At 40.8% G+C, this 19,646-nt stretch overlaps 1 protein-coding gene across 1 annotated transcript in view; it reads left to right on the top strand.

The window, feature by feature from the left end:
- Positions 1 to 19,646, top strand: part of SYNE1 (spectrin repeat containing nuclear envelope protein 1) — a 471,821-nt gene that overhangs the window by 286,340 nt on the left and 165,835 nt on the right. Inside the window, exons 94-100 of the mRNA XM_055002895.1 lie at positions 2,856 to 2,990; positions 5,782 to 5,888; positions 8,727 to 8,883; positions 9,091 to 9,222; positions 9,629 to 9,784; positions 15,536 to 15,745; positions 18,162 to 18,263. Coding sequence (XP_054858870.1) covers positions 2,856 to 2,990; positions 5,782 to 5,888; positions 8,727 to 8,883; positions 9,091 to 9,222; positions 9,629 to 9,784; positions 15,536 to 15,745; positions 18,162 to 18,263 — 999 coding nt within the window. The remainder of the gene's footprint in view (positions 1 to 2,855; positions 2,991 to 5,781; positions 5,889 to 8,726; positions 8,884 to 9,090; positions 9,223 to 9,628; positions 9,785 to 15,535; positions 15,746 to 18,161; positions 18,264 to 19,646) is intronic.

Below are 19,646 nucleotides of genomic sequence, written 5' to 3'. Positions count from 1 at the left end.
TGTATAGTCAATTTCTTCTTGGACACTTGTGTAAAAGTTTTCTATTTCTTCCTCCTCAGCAACCGTAGTTGGAGCATCAACTTGAATGATGGTTATGTTAACAGGCTTTCCCTGAAGTCTGATTGATATTACTCGGTCAGACTTTGCATTGTAGCTCTTAACTGCTTGTGCTATGCCCCACCTCACTATTAAAGCAACACTGTTTCTTTTGAGTTCATATCCACAGTAAAACACTATGTGATTTTCTGAAAATATCTTGAGTCTGTCCACATTAGTTCACTCACACCCAGGACTGCAATGTTTAAATGTTCCATTTCTTGTTTTACAATTTCTAGCTTTTCATATTTCTCACATTCCATGTTCCTATTATGTGTGTCACACAGCTTTGGACGTTCCTTTTGCATCTATTCATGTCTGCAACTGGACATCCTTTCAGCTTTAATCCAGTCCTACCGTTAAGAATAGTGCTATTCGTACTTGTCCTCACCTCTTCCCCAGTAGCCAATTGAGTGCCATCCAACCTGGGGGTCCTGTCTTCCAGCACTATATCTTTTTTCATTTTGGATTGTCTCATCATAGGGTTTTCAAGGTAAGAGATTAGCAGAAGTGGTTTACCATTGCCTTCTTCCGCTTCGCAGTACTAACCAGGGTTAGTTGTAGTGACACTTCCATTGTCTGTGAAAGATCCTCCACCAGTGTCACCTTCCACTACTGTTGCTGCCCAGTAGCTAACCCTCAAGAATTCCTCCGCTCCCATCATCATTGAAACATTCAGTCCTCTTCTGCTGATGTGACAGTTGATTCCTGAAGGGGGTGGATACATCTTAGTCTGGTGTCTCAGCTTTGACTGTTCCACCTTGAGTGACTCTTCCAGAAGTTTAGACTCTTGACCAAGCCTGTGCTCCTGACGGTGTTGCTCTCAGCTTCACTGACACACTCAAACCCCCTCACTGTGTTAAGGTGTGTATCCAAGCAGGGGGGAACAAACCTTACTTTCCCACTATTTAATGCTTATTTTTCAAATGTGCTCTGCTGTTTCCCTCATCTCAATGCTACTTCAGCATCAGCACCATTTTTCAACCAAAGCTAGTCAGGGAATCACATAGTGGACAAAGTGGCATTGCTGTACCACACATCAGTCAGATTTGATTAAGTGACCATGTCACTAATGGCAGATAAAATTCTGAAGAGAAGAGTAAGTAGATTCTAATTGCTATGCAGTTGGGCCGGGAAGCTGTTCCTCAATTCACTGAGCTGACATTCTTCATTGCCTGTGTAGCAAGACTATTGCTCTGATCCAGCTGTAATAATGTACAGTTTTGTTTGTGGAGGTGTTGTGCGTTTACACCCAAAACACTTGTTTTTCACTCAGATAACACACTGAAAAGATCGCCTGTAGAGACTGACAGGTACTGAAACCTTCCTGTGCATTTGTTGAACACCCTTAGTGCCAGTACTTCCTGTCAGAGCAGTCAAACAACTCAGTTTAGTTATTTTTTCAGTTGGTCTGCATACTTGCATGTTAATTTTAAGGAAATTGTGCCTGTAATGTGGAGGCCATTCAATTGGTAAGGTGTGCATATGTTCTCTGAAAATGGCAGATACGCTGTGTGTGATTAGAAAGGAGCTGCGACTGAAAGGGAGATTACAGTGTACAGTTGCTTTGTTCACAGAACATGGCTCCAGCAGATCTCACTCGTGAGAATTTAACAAGGAGAGGGAATCATTTTCTCAGTTGTTCTTCTTGAGCCTTCTAGCAAGTATGGTTCATGCCAACTCAGATTACTACTTGAGTTCCCCTATGCTATGCAGAACTTTTGGATTCTTCTACTGCTGTCTGTTGCATTTTCTTTGCCTTTTGATTCAGTGGAAAAATAATTTGCAGCCAAGTTTACATACCTACTAACTTTCTAAACAACTTTATGCGCCAGGCAGATTGACACCATCAATAGTTTTCAGTGAGCCACAGGACCATTTCTTGCTCCTTGCTGAACTGGGTATTTATTACCAGGGATTGAGCAGAAAGATTTGGATGTTTCCTGAATTCCAGGGCTGTCATATACCTCTTTATTTTCTTTGCAGAGATTACACTAGCAAGGATCTGGCCTTTGTAGGACCATATGCCATCCTTACATAATGAGGATATTGCCTTTCTGTTGAAGGAGGATCATAGAAGTTATAGGAAATCACTTTACATTATAGTTTCTTAGAGCAGCCATCCTTGAAACTCATAGTAGTAATAATTTATAATAACCGGGGTTGATTTAAATATGGTCCTTGGCTCAGATGTGCACCCATGTAGGCAGCATCTCATTTAAATTGGGACACTGTTTTTGCAGGTAGTGTTAGCCTACCACAGTATGTGGCTCAAGCAGATGCTGTCATTCTAAAGTTGTATGTATTGCAACTGGGAGGTTTTTATTTTTATTTTATTTTACTTCATTTATACCCCTCCTTTCTCCCCAATGGGGACCAAAATCAGCTTAAGTAGTTCTCTCCTTCATTTTTTCCTCACAACAATCGTATGAGGTAGGTTAGGCTGAGAGTTAATGACTGGCCTAAGGTCACCCAGAAAGCTTCCATTGCAGAATGGGGAATTGAAACTGGTTTGCCCACATCCTAGTCCATCACATCACTACCTAGTCCATCATATTACTACCCTGGCTCTCACAAGGTTAAAAGAGGTGCTGGTGATGTGGAATGCCGTGTCATTTTTTTCACTTGTCTAAAATTTCATTTAAATCAGGTCTTAGTCTACATCTGATATGAATGTGAAAGGCTATAAACCTCAGACTGGCAGATCCAGCTCTCTAAGTTCATATTCCTCTTGTAATTTCCCTTTTTAAAATTCAAAGCAGGGAACTCTGCAGGAAAAGGAAGAGTGTGAATCCGATTCAATCACCTCCCAAAGTCCTAGTGTCCAAGAATGGTTGGCACAGGCACGGACAACCCGTTCACAGCAACAGCAAAACAGCCAGCAGAGACAGAAGGTGAGTATGCTATATCAGTGCACTTTCTGATCCAGTTTAAGTGTATTTTAGAGCAACTGGTTTAAATTAATTTTTATTTACGTGGGAGTATGTTCATGATTAGGTCATAGTCTGTAGTTTTAATTTTACTGTGTGCCTTGTTATGCTTTCTTGTTTTCCATGAAAGCAGACTTTTCCGTGGATGAATCCCAGGAACAATTAAAAGAAAACAGGCAAGATAAGCCCAATTTAGCATGCTTAATCCCCAAAGTAGATGAAAGAATGGATACAATAAATGAAAAGGTGGAATTAGACAGAGAACTTTAGAAGAAGTCATAATGAAACAAAATATAACTGGAAATAAAGAGGGAGTATTGAGGGACATACCGTTTGAGGTGACTGCACCAATATTGAATAGGGGAAATGGAGAACTTCCAAAAGAAACAGACATTCCCTATAGAGTGAACCCAAACTCTAAAAGGAAGATTAAACTGCCAAGAGGGGTACATGTGAGATTTACAAAGAGAAGGATAAGAGAAATAACATCAAGGGAAATGAGAGATAAAATTGCAAATACAAAAGGGAATGAGGTGAAGATATTCAAGGAGACACCCTGGAGTATGAGGCAGAAAAGAAGAGAATATTACTTCCTCTCCTCATTATTGAATGATGATGCAATTACTTAAAAAGAAAAAATAGGCACAATTGGAAATGAAGGTGGACCCCCCCACACACACCTGACAGATGGATTGAATGGAAATATAAAATAAGAAGTTAAATATATTTAAGTAAGATAGAAACCAAAATAACAAGAAAAGGAAAGAAGTACTAGAACTAAATAAAGTAGGCTTTATAGTAACAATAGGTTGATAGTAATTAAAGGTGATTGAATGGTAGAGATGGACTGAAATATACTGCATAAATATGTATTAATTATGTAAGAACTGATCGATCAGATGCTGGATTAAGCTGGAATTACAGCTAATAAATATGTATTAACTATGTAAGATTTGATCGACCAGGTACTAGATTAAGCTGGAATTAAAATTAATAAAATATATTGACAGAACTGGATACGCTAACAGAATAAATAAAAGGAAAAAATAAAAAAGACGTAACTGGAAATGAAGATGGACTCCGCTCTATAGATAGATGGAACAAAAATACAAAATAAGAACTTAAATATGATTTAGCAGGACACAAACTGATAGAATGAGAAAGGAAAATGAGTATTAGAACTAAACAAAGTAGACCTACAGCAATAATAGGAGGATAGCAGTGAAAGGAATATACAATTATGATGGAATAGAAGAGATGGACTGAAATGTATGGTATTTAATAATAATAATAACATTTGATTTATTTACATGTATTAAGTATGTAAAAGCTTGAGTAATCTGTTATTAGTTTAAGTTGTAATGAAAACTAATAAAATATATATTGGCGGGGGTGGGGGGAAGAAAGCAGACTTTTCCCATAAAGTTCCCTTTTTGAGGAAACAAAAAGGAATCACCCCATATTTCTGCTTCAAGTTCTAAAATTCCCTTGCTACAGAGGTACACAAAATCCTGTTACAGTCCTGTAGCCCAAATTCTACAGTGGAGCTGCTGTTATATGAAATGAGTATGCTGCATAGACTATACCCTATCCCTGCATCTGAAGCTCTGTTACTCTGCTGAGCATGGTATGAGTCAGCCACACAATTCATATCCACATGAGGCTGTCTGATGCCTTACCATCAAAAATCCCAGTCTCCTGTTTTCTTTACACGTTGCTCCTATGTCTGCTGGGAGTAGCCTGAGGATCAGAGTCCTAGGGGAGCAGCAGAACACTTGAACGTAAAGTACTGCAAAGAGTCAGCAGGTGTGATTGGTCTGGACAAATCACCATATTTTCAGAATAGCAATGGCATGTCAGATGCAAAAGGTGGCAAATAGAATGCAGCTTATACAATATACATTTCTTAGAGGTCTTATTGAGATTGTCTAAGGGACAAGAATGCTATGCTGAAGGCCAGTTTAGGGTTAACCCTTTGGGCTTCTAAGGTCACAAAGAAGGGGGTATTGGGAGAAATTGGCTGATCATTTTCAAGTAGAAAGGGCCTAACTCATGTTTGTGGTGGGTCCCATAAATTCTCAGTAGCCATATGTGAATGAAATTTACACATGTTTGCACAATTTACACATTCTAATTGCCATCATGTCTGCCTCAAATGCAGTGTAGAAATCATAATGGACTAGTAACAAAACCCGTTGTGGGGAAAAAATACAACAGGCTCTAGAAAGGGCAGGGTAGATGGGCCAGGCATTGCCCCCTCCCCAGCGCTGCGATGGGGGGCAGGCACCATGGCAGGCACCTGCAAATGGCAGTGGGCCTTTCTGGACCCATTGGCGCTGATCGGGCCACTGCAGGCAGGGAGTGCTGCTGGAGGGCGGCACACTGCTGGGCTCCTGTACTTGGCAGTGGCTCGTTCCAGCCCTAATAGTGGGGAGCGCCACCAGGGGGTGGCACCAGATGCCCTAGCAGGCTCCTGCACCCAGCAGAGGCCCATTCTGGCCCCACTGAAGTCAGGCATAAGGAGGCTGGCAGGCATGGGGCGCATGGCGGGGAGGTGGCGGGAGCAAGGGGAGTAGACAGCATGGTGCGCTCCTGCTCCGGCCTCCTCAGCAAGCCCTGTTGCCAAGACTTACCTCTCATCCCTGTTAAGGGTGCATGAGAGCTTGCCTGCACAGTGGAATCAAGGTGAGTCATCTCAAACACACCCTTTTATGTAGCAAGATACACCAAAGCAATTGTGTTTGATTCCTTTTAGGAGCTGGAGAAAGAGCTGGCAGAGCAAAAGAACCTACTTCGATCGGTGGCAAGTCATGGAGAAGAAATCCTTATCCAGCATTCTTCTCTTGATAACATTTGTCCCAGGTACTGCTTGATAATGCTTTTGTTCAACGAAGATAGCTAAATTCCCCATATTTTGTCATTCTTTTTTTCTTATAATTTTATTTTTTATTATATAAAAGTTTTATATAATTTATATAATTATAATTAAAAAATTATATAAATTATATAAAAAAGTTTTATATAATTAAAAACAAACCTAAAAAAACTACAATTACACATATACTAATAAAAAGCAAAAACAAATACCATATTTTGTCATTCTTCATCACACAATTGTTGATTCAGCTAGTTGACTCCTTTGTGTCTTTCTTTAAACAAAGTCTAAAAAGTAATTTACATTTGAAAAAGTGTGAAGAGAATATATTAAAATTTTTCTCACTTTGAGCTCACAGCCTATTTTGCATCTAAACAGATTTTTGTTAAAATTCTCATCCTCGATAACAGGAGAAGGCTAATTGCAAGGGATAGGCATAATCTGGCACACTCTCCCTCAGTATTTCCTTCTTGTACAGCATCTGCAAAAACTCCTTGGATTAAAAGGAATTCCTTGGATTAAAAGCAATGCTTTGTGGGTCTTCATAGTGCGATCAGAGTATCACTTTAGCAGAACAAAATCAAAGAGTCCAGTAGCACCTTTAAGACTAACCAATTTTATTGTAGCATAAGCTTTCGAGAATCAAGTTCTCTTCATCAGATGCATGATACAGAGACTGGTCAAATACAGAGAGGAGGGAAAGAAGGGGAGGAGAGAGAAGAGACAATTAGGGGGGGAAACCAAAACATTCCTTTGCTAGTATATGTAAACATCTCCTTTTTGTGAGTGTATCAGTTGGCTTCAAAGGAGTTTGCCCTGTTAGTTTGTAGCAACCAAACAGCTAGACCATCCAATTCCAATGCAGTATGAGCCCTCGATAACCACAGCTCTCCCTGCCAGATGCATCTGACAAAGAGATCTGTGGTCCCCGAAAGCCCACGCCAGGTGCCACTGAGCTCCCCCAGACCCCGCCTCTGTAAAGGAAATCTGTTACCTGTGATAATGTGATAACCATTCATAGTCCCTATTCAGTCCCAGCTTGACAGAGTCAAATTTGCATATGAATTCCAGTTCAGCAGTCTCCCGTTGAAGTGAAGAAACAAATCAACAGGGCCAGACTAGTACCCAGAAACAGTCTGCTCCAGGACAAACCTAAAGGAACTAACAACAGAACACCACTGGTTGTCACCTATAGCTCCCAGCTCAAACCCATCCAACGTATCATCACTGAGCTACAACCCATCCTGGAAAATGATACCTCTCTCTCAGAAGCCCTGGGTGGAAGACCTTTCCTTGCCTACAGACAGCCCCCCAACCTTAAACAACTTCTCACTCACAACCATGAATCGGCCAGCAGAGTCACCAGCACAGGTACCAGGCCCTGCAACAGACCCAGATGCCAGCTCTGCTCCTATATCTACCCAGGGAATACAATTACAGGACCCAATGGCATCAACTACACTGTCTCTGGCTCTTACAGCTGCTCATCCTCCAATCTGATATATGCCCTCATGTGCCAACAATGTCCTTCTGCTCTGTACATTGGACAAACCAGCCAACCTCTGCACAAAAGAATAAATGGACACAAATCTGACATTAGAAATGGAAACGTCCAGAAACCAGTGGGAGAACACTTCAATCTACCAGGACATTCCAGCAAAGACTTAAAGGTCGCTGTAGTTCAACAGAAACCTTTCAAAAACAAAATCCAACGGGAGACTGCTGAACTGGAATTCATATGCAAATTTGACTCTGTCAAGCTGGGACTGAATAGGGACTATGAATGGTTATCACATTATCACAGGTAACAGATTTCCTTTACAGAGGCGGGGTCTGGGGGAGCTCAGTGGCACCTGGCGTGGGCTTTCGGGGACCACAGATCTCTTTGTCAGATGCATCTGGCAGGGAGAGCTGTGGTTATTGAGGGCTCATACTGCATTGGAATTGGATGGTCTAGCTGTTTGGCTGCTACAAACTAACAGGGCAAACTCCTTTGAAGCCAACTGATACACACACAAAAAGGAGATGTTTACATATACTAGCAAAGGAATGTTTTGGTTTCCCCCCCTAATTGCCTCTTCTCTCTCCTCCCCTTCTTTCCCTCCTCTCTGTATTTGACCAGTCTCTGTATCATGCATCTGATGAAGAGAACTGGATTCTCGAAAGCTTATGCTACAATAAAATTGGTTAGTCTTAAAGGTGCTACTGGACTCTTTTTGATTTTGCTACCACAGACTAACACGGCTAACTCCTCTGCATCTTTAGCAGAACAGCTTCCCAATCTGAAAATCAAAAGAATTGCGTAACCACTGAGTAAACAGCCCTTTTGACGAGTGAATTCATATAGGCAGTGATCCATATTTGCCTAAATCTCATAGAATTAGACTTATTTATTTACTTTATTTAGCCCCCCTTTTCTCACACAGTGGTTGCTGCTGGCCCTGGCAAAAACAGCTTTGGAACGGAATCTGCCCCCTCTCCCTGCCTTTTACTGGCAGAAAACAAAGATTGAAGGCTAGCAATACTGCTGTGATTGCCTAGCAGCCCCCCAAAATAGTCATTGAGAGGGCATTCATTTCTTAAAGCTTCAGGTGCTGCTTCTGTTTGCAAGAAGGAGGGTAACCTCTAAGGCATTTTTCTCGTTGTGTTTTCAGATTTTTCTGCAAATCTAGACTTTTTCAGGTTGATAGAAAGATCTGCCTTGTCTGTTCATGGCTCCAGTCTCTGAATTTAAGTAACCACAGATTTAACCATGTTGAGAATTAGTTATGTTGACTGGGTGGAATAATGAATGTCCCATTACAGTTTTGTATTTTCCATGACAGCAAGAAGCCAGATATGTTAACACAAGAGCTGAGCTTAGAAGGAGAGAAACCATCAGCTGAAGATCAAATGAAAATGAAGTGGGAAAGTCTTTATCAAGAATTCAGTATTAAGCAAAAATTGCTGCAAAATGCTCTGGAACAAGAGCAGGAGCAGCCGGTAAGTATTGTAATGGGTGCTCTCTATGTGAAAATGAAATTGCCAGCAGTGCAATACAGTGATGTCTTTTACTCAGAATGTAATTAAGAATAAAAAAAAATGCAGAGTAAGCCACAACTGTACTAATTGCACAAAGAGAATAAACATATTTATTTCTGTTTACATTTTAGAATGTATAGCATACTCTAATATTTTTTCCCCTAACAGCTTTACAGTAGACCAAACAGACTTGTTTCTGGCATGATGCTGTTCAAAGGAGGAAAACAAGAGCAAGATAAGCCATCAGCTGTATCTTTATGGGTTGGTTTGAATGAAGCTTTTGAAGATGTATCATGCCAGGTAGAATATTTTGTTAAGCTTATTTGTGTTTAACTTCATGTGATGTATCTTTGCATAGTGAACACTTGAAGGCAGAGTCTTTACCATGGTGGATAGGTCTATCAATGACTACTAGCCATAGTGACTAGAGGGAGCCTCCTTGTTTAAAGGCAGTAAACCTCTGAATACCAGTGCCAGGAGGCAACATCAGGGGAAGGCCTTGACCTCTGTGCCCTGTTGTTGGCCCTCCACAATAACTGGTTGGCCACTGTGTGAGACAAGATGGACCACTGGTCTGATCCCACAGGGCTCCTTATATTTTTATTATCCTTATGGACCTTTACAAAGATAAGATATAAATCATCTGTCTACAAATATATAACTGCACTGACATCTTGCCTCTCTCATTTTGCATGCTTTTGTTTAGGCTGGAGGAGCAGCAAAAGAGAGCCTGCAGATTGAACAGAAGCTGTACAGTGGTGTTTCAGCTGCCTCTTCCTGGCTAGATAGTGTTGAAGAACATTTATTTGTTGCCACAGGTGCAGTTTCTGAAGTGACTGAAGCTTGCCTCTGTAATCAGGAGGTAAGTGGGTTCTTAAATTATTTAAAACATATGGATATCTATAATAATAAAACATTAAATATGTCTGTCCATGACAGGAGTAACTTATCAGAAAATAAAGCAAGGCATTTCAACATCGCTTCTACATTTTGGATGACAATCAGAGTTGCAATGACAAAAATAAAGTGAATCAAAATATCTTGGCCCTAGTTATCTCCAGAAAATCTCTGTGTGCATTTAATCCCTGAAAACATTCCATGTGTTACTCTTTACTTGTAGACTCTGTTTAGGAAGAAGTTAAGCCCTGGAATCTTCAAGCACAGCAACAAAAGGTGGAAGCAGCACAAACAGAGAGAGTGGAGAATATCCTCTCCTTTGCAAATCAAAGGCAGTTTAACAACTTCTCTGAGCTACATTTCAAAAATAACTCTTTATCTGTGACTGGATACTTCCTTAATTAACACTAGTCAACCACTGTAACTCTATGAGGGGGCTGTTTTAAAGTCTTCTGCTTGAGATCAAAGCCTTTCTGCAAGCTGAAGTGAAGCCTCAACTTACAGCTATGAAGATGGAGAACAAGGCTGGCTGTTTAAATTCTGGTGTTCTAATTAATTTCTTTTAAAGAACAATTATTTTGTCAAACAACATGTATCGAAAATACTTACCAATATGGGATGGGGGGCCCAAACGCCACAGAGTGCACAGGTGCAGGGTCCCCATAAAATAATATTGTAAGCACAGCAAGCAGGGGCTAGCCCCTAGTATAAAATATGATGGCAAATTCAGATGTGATATTAAAAGAAGATGCAAAATGTATTACCCCCTTTGTTCACTGAATTAAAAATTATGCAAAGTATAAATCACACCTAAAGAGACCTCACTTGTGATGACATCAGTGTTCCCGTTAATGTGAGCATGTGAGCAATCACTCACAGATTCTGACTCCTCTGCTCACAGCTTCTCAGATGTAGCTCACAGATACTAACCCTCAGGCGGCCCCACCCTCCCACTCAGCCAGCATCTGCAGGTGGGCCCTATAGGGATGGAGCAGGGATGGAGCCTCATCCCACTTCTCTCCTCCCTTCCTGGCTGTGGCTTGTTTCTCCCCCAGGGTGGTGCCAGAGAGCACCTCCAGCCACTGCTGGCTCTCTAGCTGGGGAACAGAGCAGAGCTGAGTGATCGGGTCTGGCCTGACCCATGCAGCCTGAAATCGCTAGGATCCCCTCAGCCCCAGAGAGCGGAGGAGAGGAGGTAGCGCCTCAGCCACCACCATGGTGAAGGCGTCATTTAACTTGGCCTTGGCGCAGGAGGCTGAAGAAGTAAGCACTGACTCACAAAAGCTCATCTTGAAATAAATGTGCTAGTCTTTAAGGTGCCATTGCATGTCTGCTTTATTTTGTAGCAACAGACTAATACAACTACCCCTTTTTAATCAGCATGACCATATCCATTTTTATACAGAAGTATACTCTGATTTTTGTGGCCCTTTCACCTAATGGCTTTTATTGTTAAATTATTTTGATTGTAATAAAAATAATTTGTAGTTTTTTTTAAAAAGGAGGTGCACTCAAGACTAATGAAAGTTGTTTCGGCTCACAAAGTAGATTTTTAGCTCACAACACTGCAAAGCTTAGAGGGAACATTGGATGACATCCAAATCTTGAAATAATTCTGGAATTCAGGAGCTGCCCCCTGCTGAAATCACTGTACGCCTGGGTTGTCTACCAATTATGGAGCTCCAGGAACAGTTCTGTAGTTTGAGGCATATTATATTTACAGCATTCTGCCATTACAAAATCTGAAAACAGTATTTCAGTGGTTTCTCTCTTGACAATTTAACATGGAGAATCAACTTGGAAGAATTATTTCAATATCCTAATGTCAAACCAAGAAATGAAAACTGTGCAGCTCAGGGCTTTTTTCTGGGGAAAGAGGTGGTGGAACTCTCAAGAGGGAAATGAGGGAGAAACATGGGATTCTTTGAAATAATATTATTTTCACGCACTGTGGACTTGCATCAACTTTAAAGCAGCTTCCAAACTTTAGACATGTCACGAACTTCCTCAGTTCTTTTTCAGGTCTTGCTTTTGGTGTCTACCACTGAATGATGACCTTGAAGCAACCATGCTTTAACATACTTTGTTGGATCAAACACTGTCAAGGGAAGTTCAACAATAACCTAACATAGGCTGGAAGAGCCTTCCTTCAGCGTAAGTGGCTCTTCCACTGGAGAAAGAACTGCTTAAATAGGAGGAAGGTTTCAAGCTCTACTTAATGGAATACAGGCTGTTATCTCGGTAATGCCTACAAAAGCTCTGCATTGCAGATTGGGGGCAGAGAGATCACCTAAGACCTTCTAGGGAGTCTGTGGCAGAAGTTAAATTTGAACTGAGGGCTTCCCAGCTCAGTTTATTCTCAGCTACTGCATTATGCAGCCCCATTAAAAAGAGTCTACCTAGTACACATACACTTCAAATCTCTCCCTTCCTCTCAAAAGCTCAGGACAGCATGCTCCCCTACCCTTTTTTACCCTAACAACTTTGTGAAGGAGGTTAATCAGAGTGTGACTGGCCCAGCATGCTTCATGGCAGAGTGGGGACTTGAACCCTTGTCTCTTAGATCCTATTATTCTGACACGTGGCATCATACCAGCTCTTATCTCTATCTTATTACCCTCATTTGGGGAGTAGCAATCAAGAATGTCTTTATACACACTTGCTGAGGACCATCCATTCTCATTACAAACAAGCCTGTCTAAGAGGAAATTTAGGGGGGAGGTTGAAAAGAAGAGAGAGAGAGAGAGCAAGCAGCAGGAAATAGGGAGTGGAGGGGTCCAGGGGCATGTCAGGAGAACAAAAGCATTCTGCCATATATGTTAAGGAAAAATTTCTTAAAGGTACTCTGCATTCAGATTATATTTCCCAATAGCCATCACCCATGTTTAATCAAGACACCAAAAACCTGTGATCCATAAAGAATTAATGAGCTTTATTTACAATAAAATCCAGATGCAGTGCCATGTTCCGACACATGCATAAAGATCAGCCATAGCAGAGAATCTTATATACTTTCCAAAGTTAATTGTTTACAAAAAAGAGATAAAATTGTTATACAAAACTAGATACAAACAATTCTTTGGGATCAAATTCAGGAGACATGGCACCAATACAGGCCTGATTGACAAGATAGTAAACTCTGTCTGTAATATAACCATGTTACATGTGTGGTGCCACACAGGAATCTTGGGTGTCTTCCTGAGAGAGTGTTTATCCAAGCTAAATCCTTCAGTACAAAGTCAAAACAAGAGAGATACTGCCCTTGCAATAGGGCTCTCTAACCCTTATTAACCAGAGTGGAAGAAGGATTCTACTGACAAGAAAACATTTTTGCCTTCTGTGCGACAGGTCAACTCCAATAAATGCTCAGCTGGAGATTGGCAACTCTACAGGAGGCAATGTTGCTTCTCTGTCTTCCCCCACAAGGTGCTCCTTTCCATGGGGGTGATTCCCGATGGGTAGCTTCTTTGGATGAGTCAGAGCTCACTCCATCAGATGCATGGGAATAAGCTCTGTTAGTTTTAAAGGTGTGGTTATATTCCTGTTTTTTTGTTGCTGCTGCTGCTGCAGATCCAACAAAGCTACCCTTCGGGAATCACCCCCATGGAGAAGAGGACCTTGTGGGGGAAGACAGAGAAGCGATGCTGCCACACCTCCCGTAGAGTTGCCTCCCATTGAGGTCCCTCTTCTCCCCAAACCCTGCCCTCCCCTGGCTTCACCCCTAAATTTCCAGGAATTTCCCCACCCAGAGCTGGCAACTCTACCTGAGGCAAAGACAGTCCAACCAGGCTTTTACAGCTATTATTTTTTATTGGGGGGGGAGGCTGAGTGGTGGGCATTTGAAGCTGGCTGCTTGCAAACTCCCCATGCTGTCTCTTTCCAGCCATAGGAGGGGGAGGAGGGACCCCCTCCTCCCGCTTGCATTGGCCAGAAATAGTGGCCAGCCACGTGGGGGGGGGGAGTTGACAGCAGCCAGCAATAGGTAGAACCCCCTCTTCCCCTTCCCATTGGCTGGAAAGAAGCAAGCCCAGGTGGGAAACACCCGTTTCCATGCCACTCACAAGCTAGCAGCACGGGAAGGGGGCTTTAAACTTGCTTCAGATGACAGACAGGGCTTCTCCGCCTGTCAGCTGAAGCAACGCCTGGTGGAAACCAAAGGGCACAGTCACATGAGTGTTTTTAGAGCTGCTGGAATGCCATTCCACTGCGTTCTAGGTGGGAAAAAAGCCCTGATGAAGAGGTGAAGGTTGTGGCTGTTTCAGTTCTCAGTGGGCCCCATTGACTAAATGAACTGCAGCTGGAAAAATCTATTGGGATAGAGAACAAAAGTGTTCCAAAAAACTGAGTACATGTCAGGCCTCCAGGCAATGCTGTCTGTGTACACACCTTTACTTGCTCCCATTTAAGCGATTAGCTGCATTCCCTTTTGTAGAAAGAAAAATATAATGGTGCTCTTTTCATTCCCAGAATGAATTAGGCAGTTTGCCCCAGTTTCAAAACCATGCATTAATCCATACCCAAATAGGGTTCCCTAGACAAATCAGGCCTGTGGAAAGGAAGGTCAGAACTGCCAGCATAGCATGATGTAAGTGAAGGTGCTTCTGCTTCCTATTTAAGATTGCCAATGACTAGTGGTAGGGTATGAGCTTTTGTGAGCCACAGCTCACTTCTTCAGATACCGTATCTGAAGAAATGACCTATGGATCACGAAACTCATACCCTACCACTAATTTTGTTAGTCTTATAGGTGCTACTGGATTCTTGCTCTTTTCCACTGCTACAGACAGACTAACACGAATACTCATCTGATCTAGTCTGTAACAGTTTTTCTGAATGACTATCTCCTTCCACATGTTCATGTGTGCCAGCTATGGTCTTCAGGCTGCACTTTCTGGCTGTTCCCACACTTGGTGCCTGTCATCAACCAAAGCCTGGGCCTTTTCCATCATAGCTCCCACTCTTTGGAATGGGCTTCCTTTGTTGGAGATTTTTAGGAGGCGTTTAAGCCTTGTTTGTTTGTCAGGGCTTTTGATGGGCTATGAGTAGCAAGCATCTTTTTGTTGGGGGGAGGGAGGTGTTTGGGGGTTATTTCATTTTTTATTTTAATTTGTAATATTTAATTATTATAGTAAGCTGCCTTGAGCCAAGAACAAAGCCACGGTAAAATGTTTTAATAAATAGAATAGTATGGAATTTTTACACTGAAGAATAGTTTGTTTTGTTATTTTACTCTCAGGTAAGTCTAGTGATCAGTAAGCTCCCCAGTTTTCCATGGATTGTAGCTTGGACAAACCCAAACCTAGCTATTTGTGAATACATTGAGAAATAGTCCTTTTAATCACAAGCTTGCTTCCAAACACTCAGACCGCTTAGAATACCATGGCACACCTTATGATGTTACCAGGAGTGTATATATTTTCATGCCTTTGTGTCTGTTTAGAAACTAAATTTTGGCTCAAAGTAAAAATACAATTATGTACCAAGAGCCACTGGTATCCCTGTCGATGTGTTTAGCATCATGGTATGATACCTGCTCTATAGGGCTAAGAACATTACATTTTGCTACCATGATTTCAATTCAAGTGTGAAATAAATTTTGTGAAACAAGATGACGCTGGACTATGGCTACTGCTAATTATTACTATTGCTATCATTGTTATTTGATTTACTGTTTTTTTTAGTATCTAATTTAAAGTTCTGTTTGCATATTTTTCAGAACCTTGCTAAAGATATCAAGGAAATGGCAGAAAAAATGGATGAAAACAAGCATTTATTTTCTCAAATGTTTCCTGAGAATGCTGATAACAAAAATGTTATAGAAGATATATTGGATTGCTTGCTACAGAGACTAATATTACTGGAGAATGTGATAAACCAAAGGTGCCAGCAGTTGAAAGGAAGATTCAAAAAAATACTTAATTTTCAGGTCAAAAATTTTATTTGTAATATTGTACATAACAGATAGATAAAATGCTATGGACATACTGGTCCATTATAAAAATAATCCAAACGTTTATAGTCAGTAACATAGTAACATACTCCAATCTGTTAGTCCATTGCTGTCAAAACAGAAAAGCTTTGTGGCACCTTAAAGACCAAAATATTTATTGTAGCTCAGCATTCCAAAACCAAGTTGTGCTACATTGCATATTGCAAAGTAGAGACAAAGTCAAGATCCAGTCAAATGATCCATCAGATTGAATGTGGACCACTCACATTCCACTGCCAATGGACTGGCAAAATAAACGGGAATAATTGCTTTCTGTAGTGAATGTTACTTTAAATAGATATCAATACTCAGTTACATTTATTTCATTTTAATTATTTAATGAAAATACTGAGGAATTATCTTGGCACTAGGATAATGAGCAGTTGGAGTAACAAAATTAAGAAAACAAATTTATGAATTTCGTAAAAATAAATACAACAATACAAAACACAAGGTTTAACAAGATAGGTTGGGAAATATCCAGTGTCATTCTGTTGGCATGATGGCACAATTTATTCTTCATTTCTAGGAGCTTCCAGTTAAAATCTTCATATTCTAGGGCAGACTAGATGAAGAATGCTAAGAGGCAAAAGTGCTGACAGATAGACTTCTTTTACCAGAATAATACTTGTTTGTGAACTGTACCTTGTGATTCATTAGGGAAAAGCTGATACCAGTTTCAAGTCACAAGTATGACTTTTGCCACACTTTCTGCCATAGCTAACTTCTATTCATATTATAGTATCTCTAATTACATACCTTTTCCAGACATGTTTGCATCATAAGAGCTGCTTATAATATCATGTGACATCACACAGGTTTAAAGTGCTGCTTGCACTGAAGTTTGACAGTGTATTACTAGTCTTCAGTGCAATATAGAGTAGCCTATAATGGTTGGAAAGTATTTGTTCATCATCTTTCAAAATCCATCAATGTTGGTCTTGGATCTGGCACTGCTCCTCAGGTGGTGGTGGTGGCCAAGTGCCTTTTACGAGCTCAAGCTGGTTTGCCAGTTACATCCATTCCTGGACCAAAAGGACCTAGCTATGGTAATTCTTGCTTTACTGACATTCAGTTTGGATGTCATGTCAGTAAAGGGGGCTGCCTTTGAAGAGTGCTCAAAAATTACATCTGGCTCAAAATGTGACTGTGGAGTGTTAACTTACGTGAGCCTCAGTGGAACATATAATTTCAGTTTTTGAAATATCTTCCCTGAAACCCAGTTCTTTTCTGGGTGCAAATCAAAGTGGTGGTGTTGACCTTTGCAGCTGTAAATATTTTGGGTCCAAGAAACATAAAGGACTCCTCATTCTTTAAGCTCTTCCTAGAAGTCTCTATTCCTTCATCATTTGAGGTATAATGGTGGTTGTTCAGGACACAGTCTCAGCCGTATCGCTCAAATTATGACACTCCCTCCACAGGAATGCCTGCTCCACCGCATCTTTGTTGGCCAGACAACTGTTTTATTTTAGGTGGCACTTTGCATTTGATGTGTAGTTCTGACACTGTTTTCTTATTAAGTATTTATTTCTGTTTATTTAATTTCATCTGTCCCCAGTGGGGACACATAGTGGCTTATATCAGTCTCCACTTTATCCTTACAAGAATCCTGTGAGGTAGATTTATGCTGAGGGTATGTAACTTGCCCAGCAAGCTTCCATGGCAGAGTAGGGACTCTAGCATGTGTATCCCAGGTCCTAGTTGGATACTCCAGCCACTGTTGTATATTTTTTATTACATTATTATTTTCATTTTATGTTGTTTAACTTATCTTACTGTGAAGATGTTGTTTTGACCTGTAGGTCTGATGGGGTCACCTGCGTGTGAACACACACAGAGACATACACAAAGCTTTCACATATATACACATGAGGTTTGAAGAATCTTTGAATCTGGTTCACTGCCCATGGAATTTATGCATCCGTTTCACCATTTTTCCCATATTGCTCTAGACAAATGAATAGTTAAAGAAATCAAAGGCAGTTCATGAGGCAGAGAAGCGTAGGCAAAAGCACTTGTACTACGGACTGCAAAGAGGGTCCAGTGCCCTTATGGGGAACCATTGCAGGGTGGGTGGGAGAGAGGAATCAGGGCTGCTAATTCAGTGTCCCACAGATGCATGTTTGACATACTGGCATACTGACAAGGCTGACATACTAGCAGTGTTAAGAGTAAACACTGGGCTGCAGTAACATTGCTGGATCCCTTTTCCTTCAATTGCTGCTTACTGGCAAAAGCCTTTTTTAACCTCCAGTGTACTGATACTCAAGTCACTGATAAAAGAAACCAACGTTTGGTTGTTGCAAATTATTTTATCATTTTAAAATCTCACCTGACATTTTTTCACTGACAGAATGACCTGAAGTTGATGTTTACATCCCTGATGGATAACAAGTATATTGTCCTGCAGAAGCTAGCTAAAGCCATTGAACAGCCTGAAACAGAACAAATGCAGGTACTACCATATTCTTTTTTTACTAAATATGAAAAAGAGTCCCAGTGTAATGCATAGCATTGAATTGCACACAGAACAGTCTTCAAAGAGCAGGCATTGTCCCACTCTTCCTTTGTAGAGATAAGCAATGCCTGACCTTCAAACACTGTCTCAATATTCTTATGTGGGAGTAAATGTGACATGACTTTCCTAGAACTGTGCTAGAATGTTTGGAGCCACATTTCATCCAGTAAATTGTTTTATCGTTGTCTGCTTTTCTGGTGTCAAACCGCAAGCAGAATTTGACATAAATTTTGTACTTTGTTTGCTGACCTACATAAGAGTTAAACAGACTAATTAGTCACAGGATTATAACCAGGAAAGTAGAGGTAAGGATGTTGGATTGAATTTTGGCATGTTGAATGTTATGTGACTTGATAAAAGGTAAAGGAAGCGAGCTTTTGATTGTAAATAAGAGTAATAATCTGGGGGTCTGTGAGTATTTTGCAGGAGAGAAGATCACTTTGAACCTCTGCCCCCCAAAATTCCTCATTCAGGATTCAACAAGCTCTCAAAGGATTGAGCAGATTAATTTCTGCACACACACTCTGTTTTTCTTTAACTGACGCCTAACTACTCTCAACATTTCATGCCTCTAAAGTATTATCAAGTTGTTTTTGGATTCCCCCTCCTTTTCTTCTTTTTATTAATTTTTTTTATATACTTGGCGAATTCTCTTAACATATCTGTGGGTATCTGCTTTCATAATAGGGGGAAGCCCTTTTACCATTAGAAACAATGATGACCGCATCCCTGAAGAGTTCCAGTGGTTTCCTAATAAAGATGCACTGGATTGGATCCAGTGATAGGTTTGCACTAATAGAAGTGGGGATTTTTTTTTTTTTGCTGGATCCTTCGTTCTCTGCATAGTTGCCTCTTATGCTGTTCCTGGGGGTTCCTGGTCTGCAGCGAGATCAGAGAGATGAGGAAGTTCCATTCTGCTAATGGAAATTCCTTCCACTTGGTCCAACATATCATGAAAAATGTAAAATATAGTAGTGAGGCAAAGGGAGGAATGCTTTGCATGAAAAAATTAACACCGTCATGAAGGGCTGCCTTTGCAGAGTAAAATTTTATCTATTCAGAAAATGGCAGGTGTGATACAGGAAGAATGTCTGAATGCATGCTGCCTAAAAACTGTGGTTTGTTAGTGCTAAACTGGGATTCTAAACCACTGTTTATACTGCTCCAGCTGCATCCAGCTATTGATGGAGCTTTCTAAGGACATTCTCTTTTCTTCTGCCTTCTTTCCATGCCCTCTCCCTGCTGCTGATGCTACATCCAGCATGAATGTGCTTTAGAGACTTTTTCTCCTTGTTAGTAGAAAATTAAAAGACAGGAAAA

Source organism: Eublepharis macularius, chromosome 1, assembly GCF_028583425.1.
Source record: "Eublepharis macularius isolate TG4126 chromosome 1, MPM_Emac_v1.0, whole genome shotgun sequence".
NCBI lineage: Eukaryota > Metazoa > Chordata > Lepidosauria > Squamata > Eublepharidae > Eublepharis > Eublepharis macularius.
Note: the sequence above shows the minus strand (reverse complement) of the source record. Positions and strands in the feature narration are given on the sequence as shown.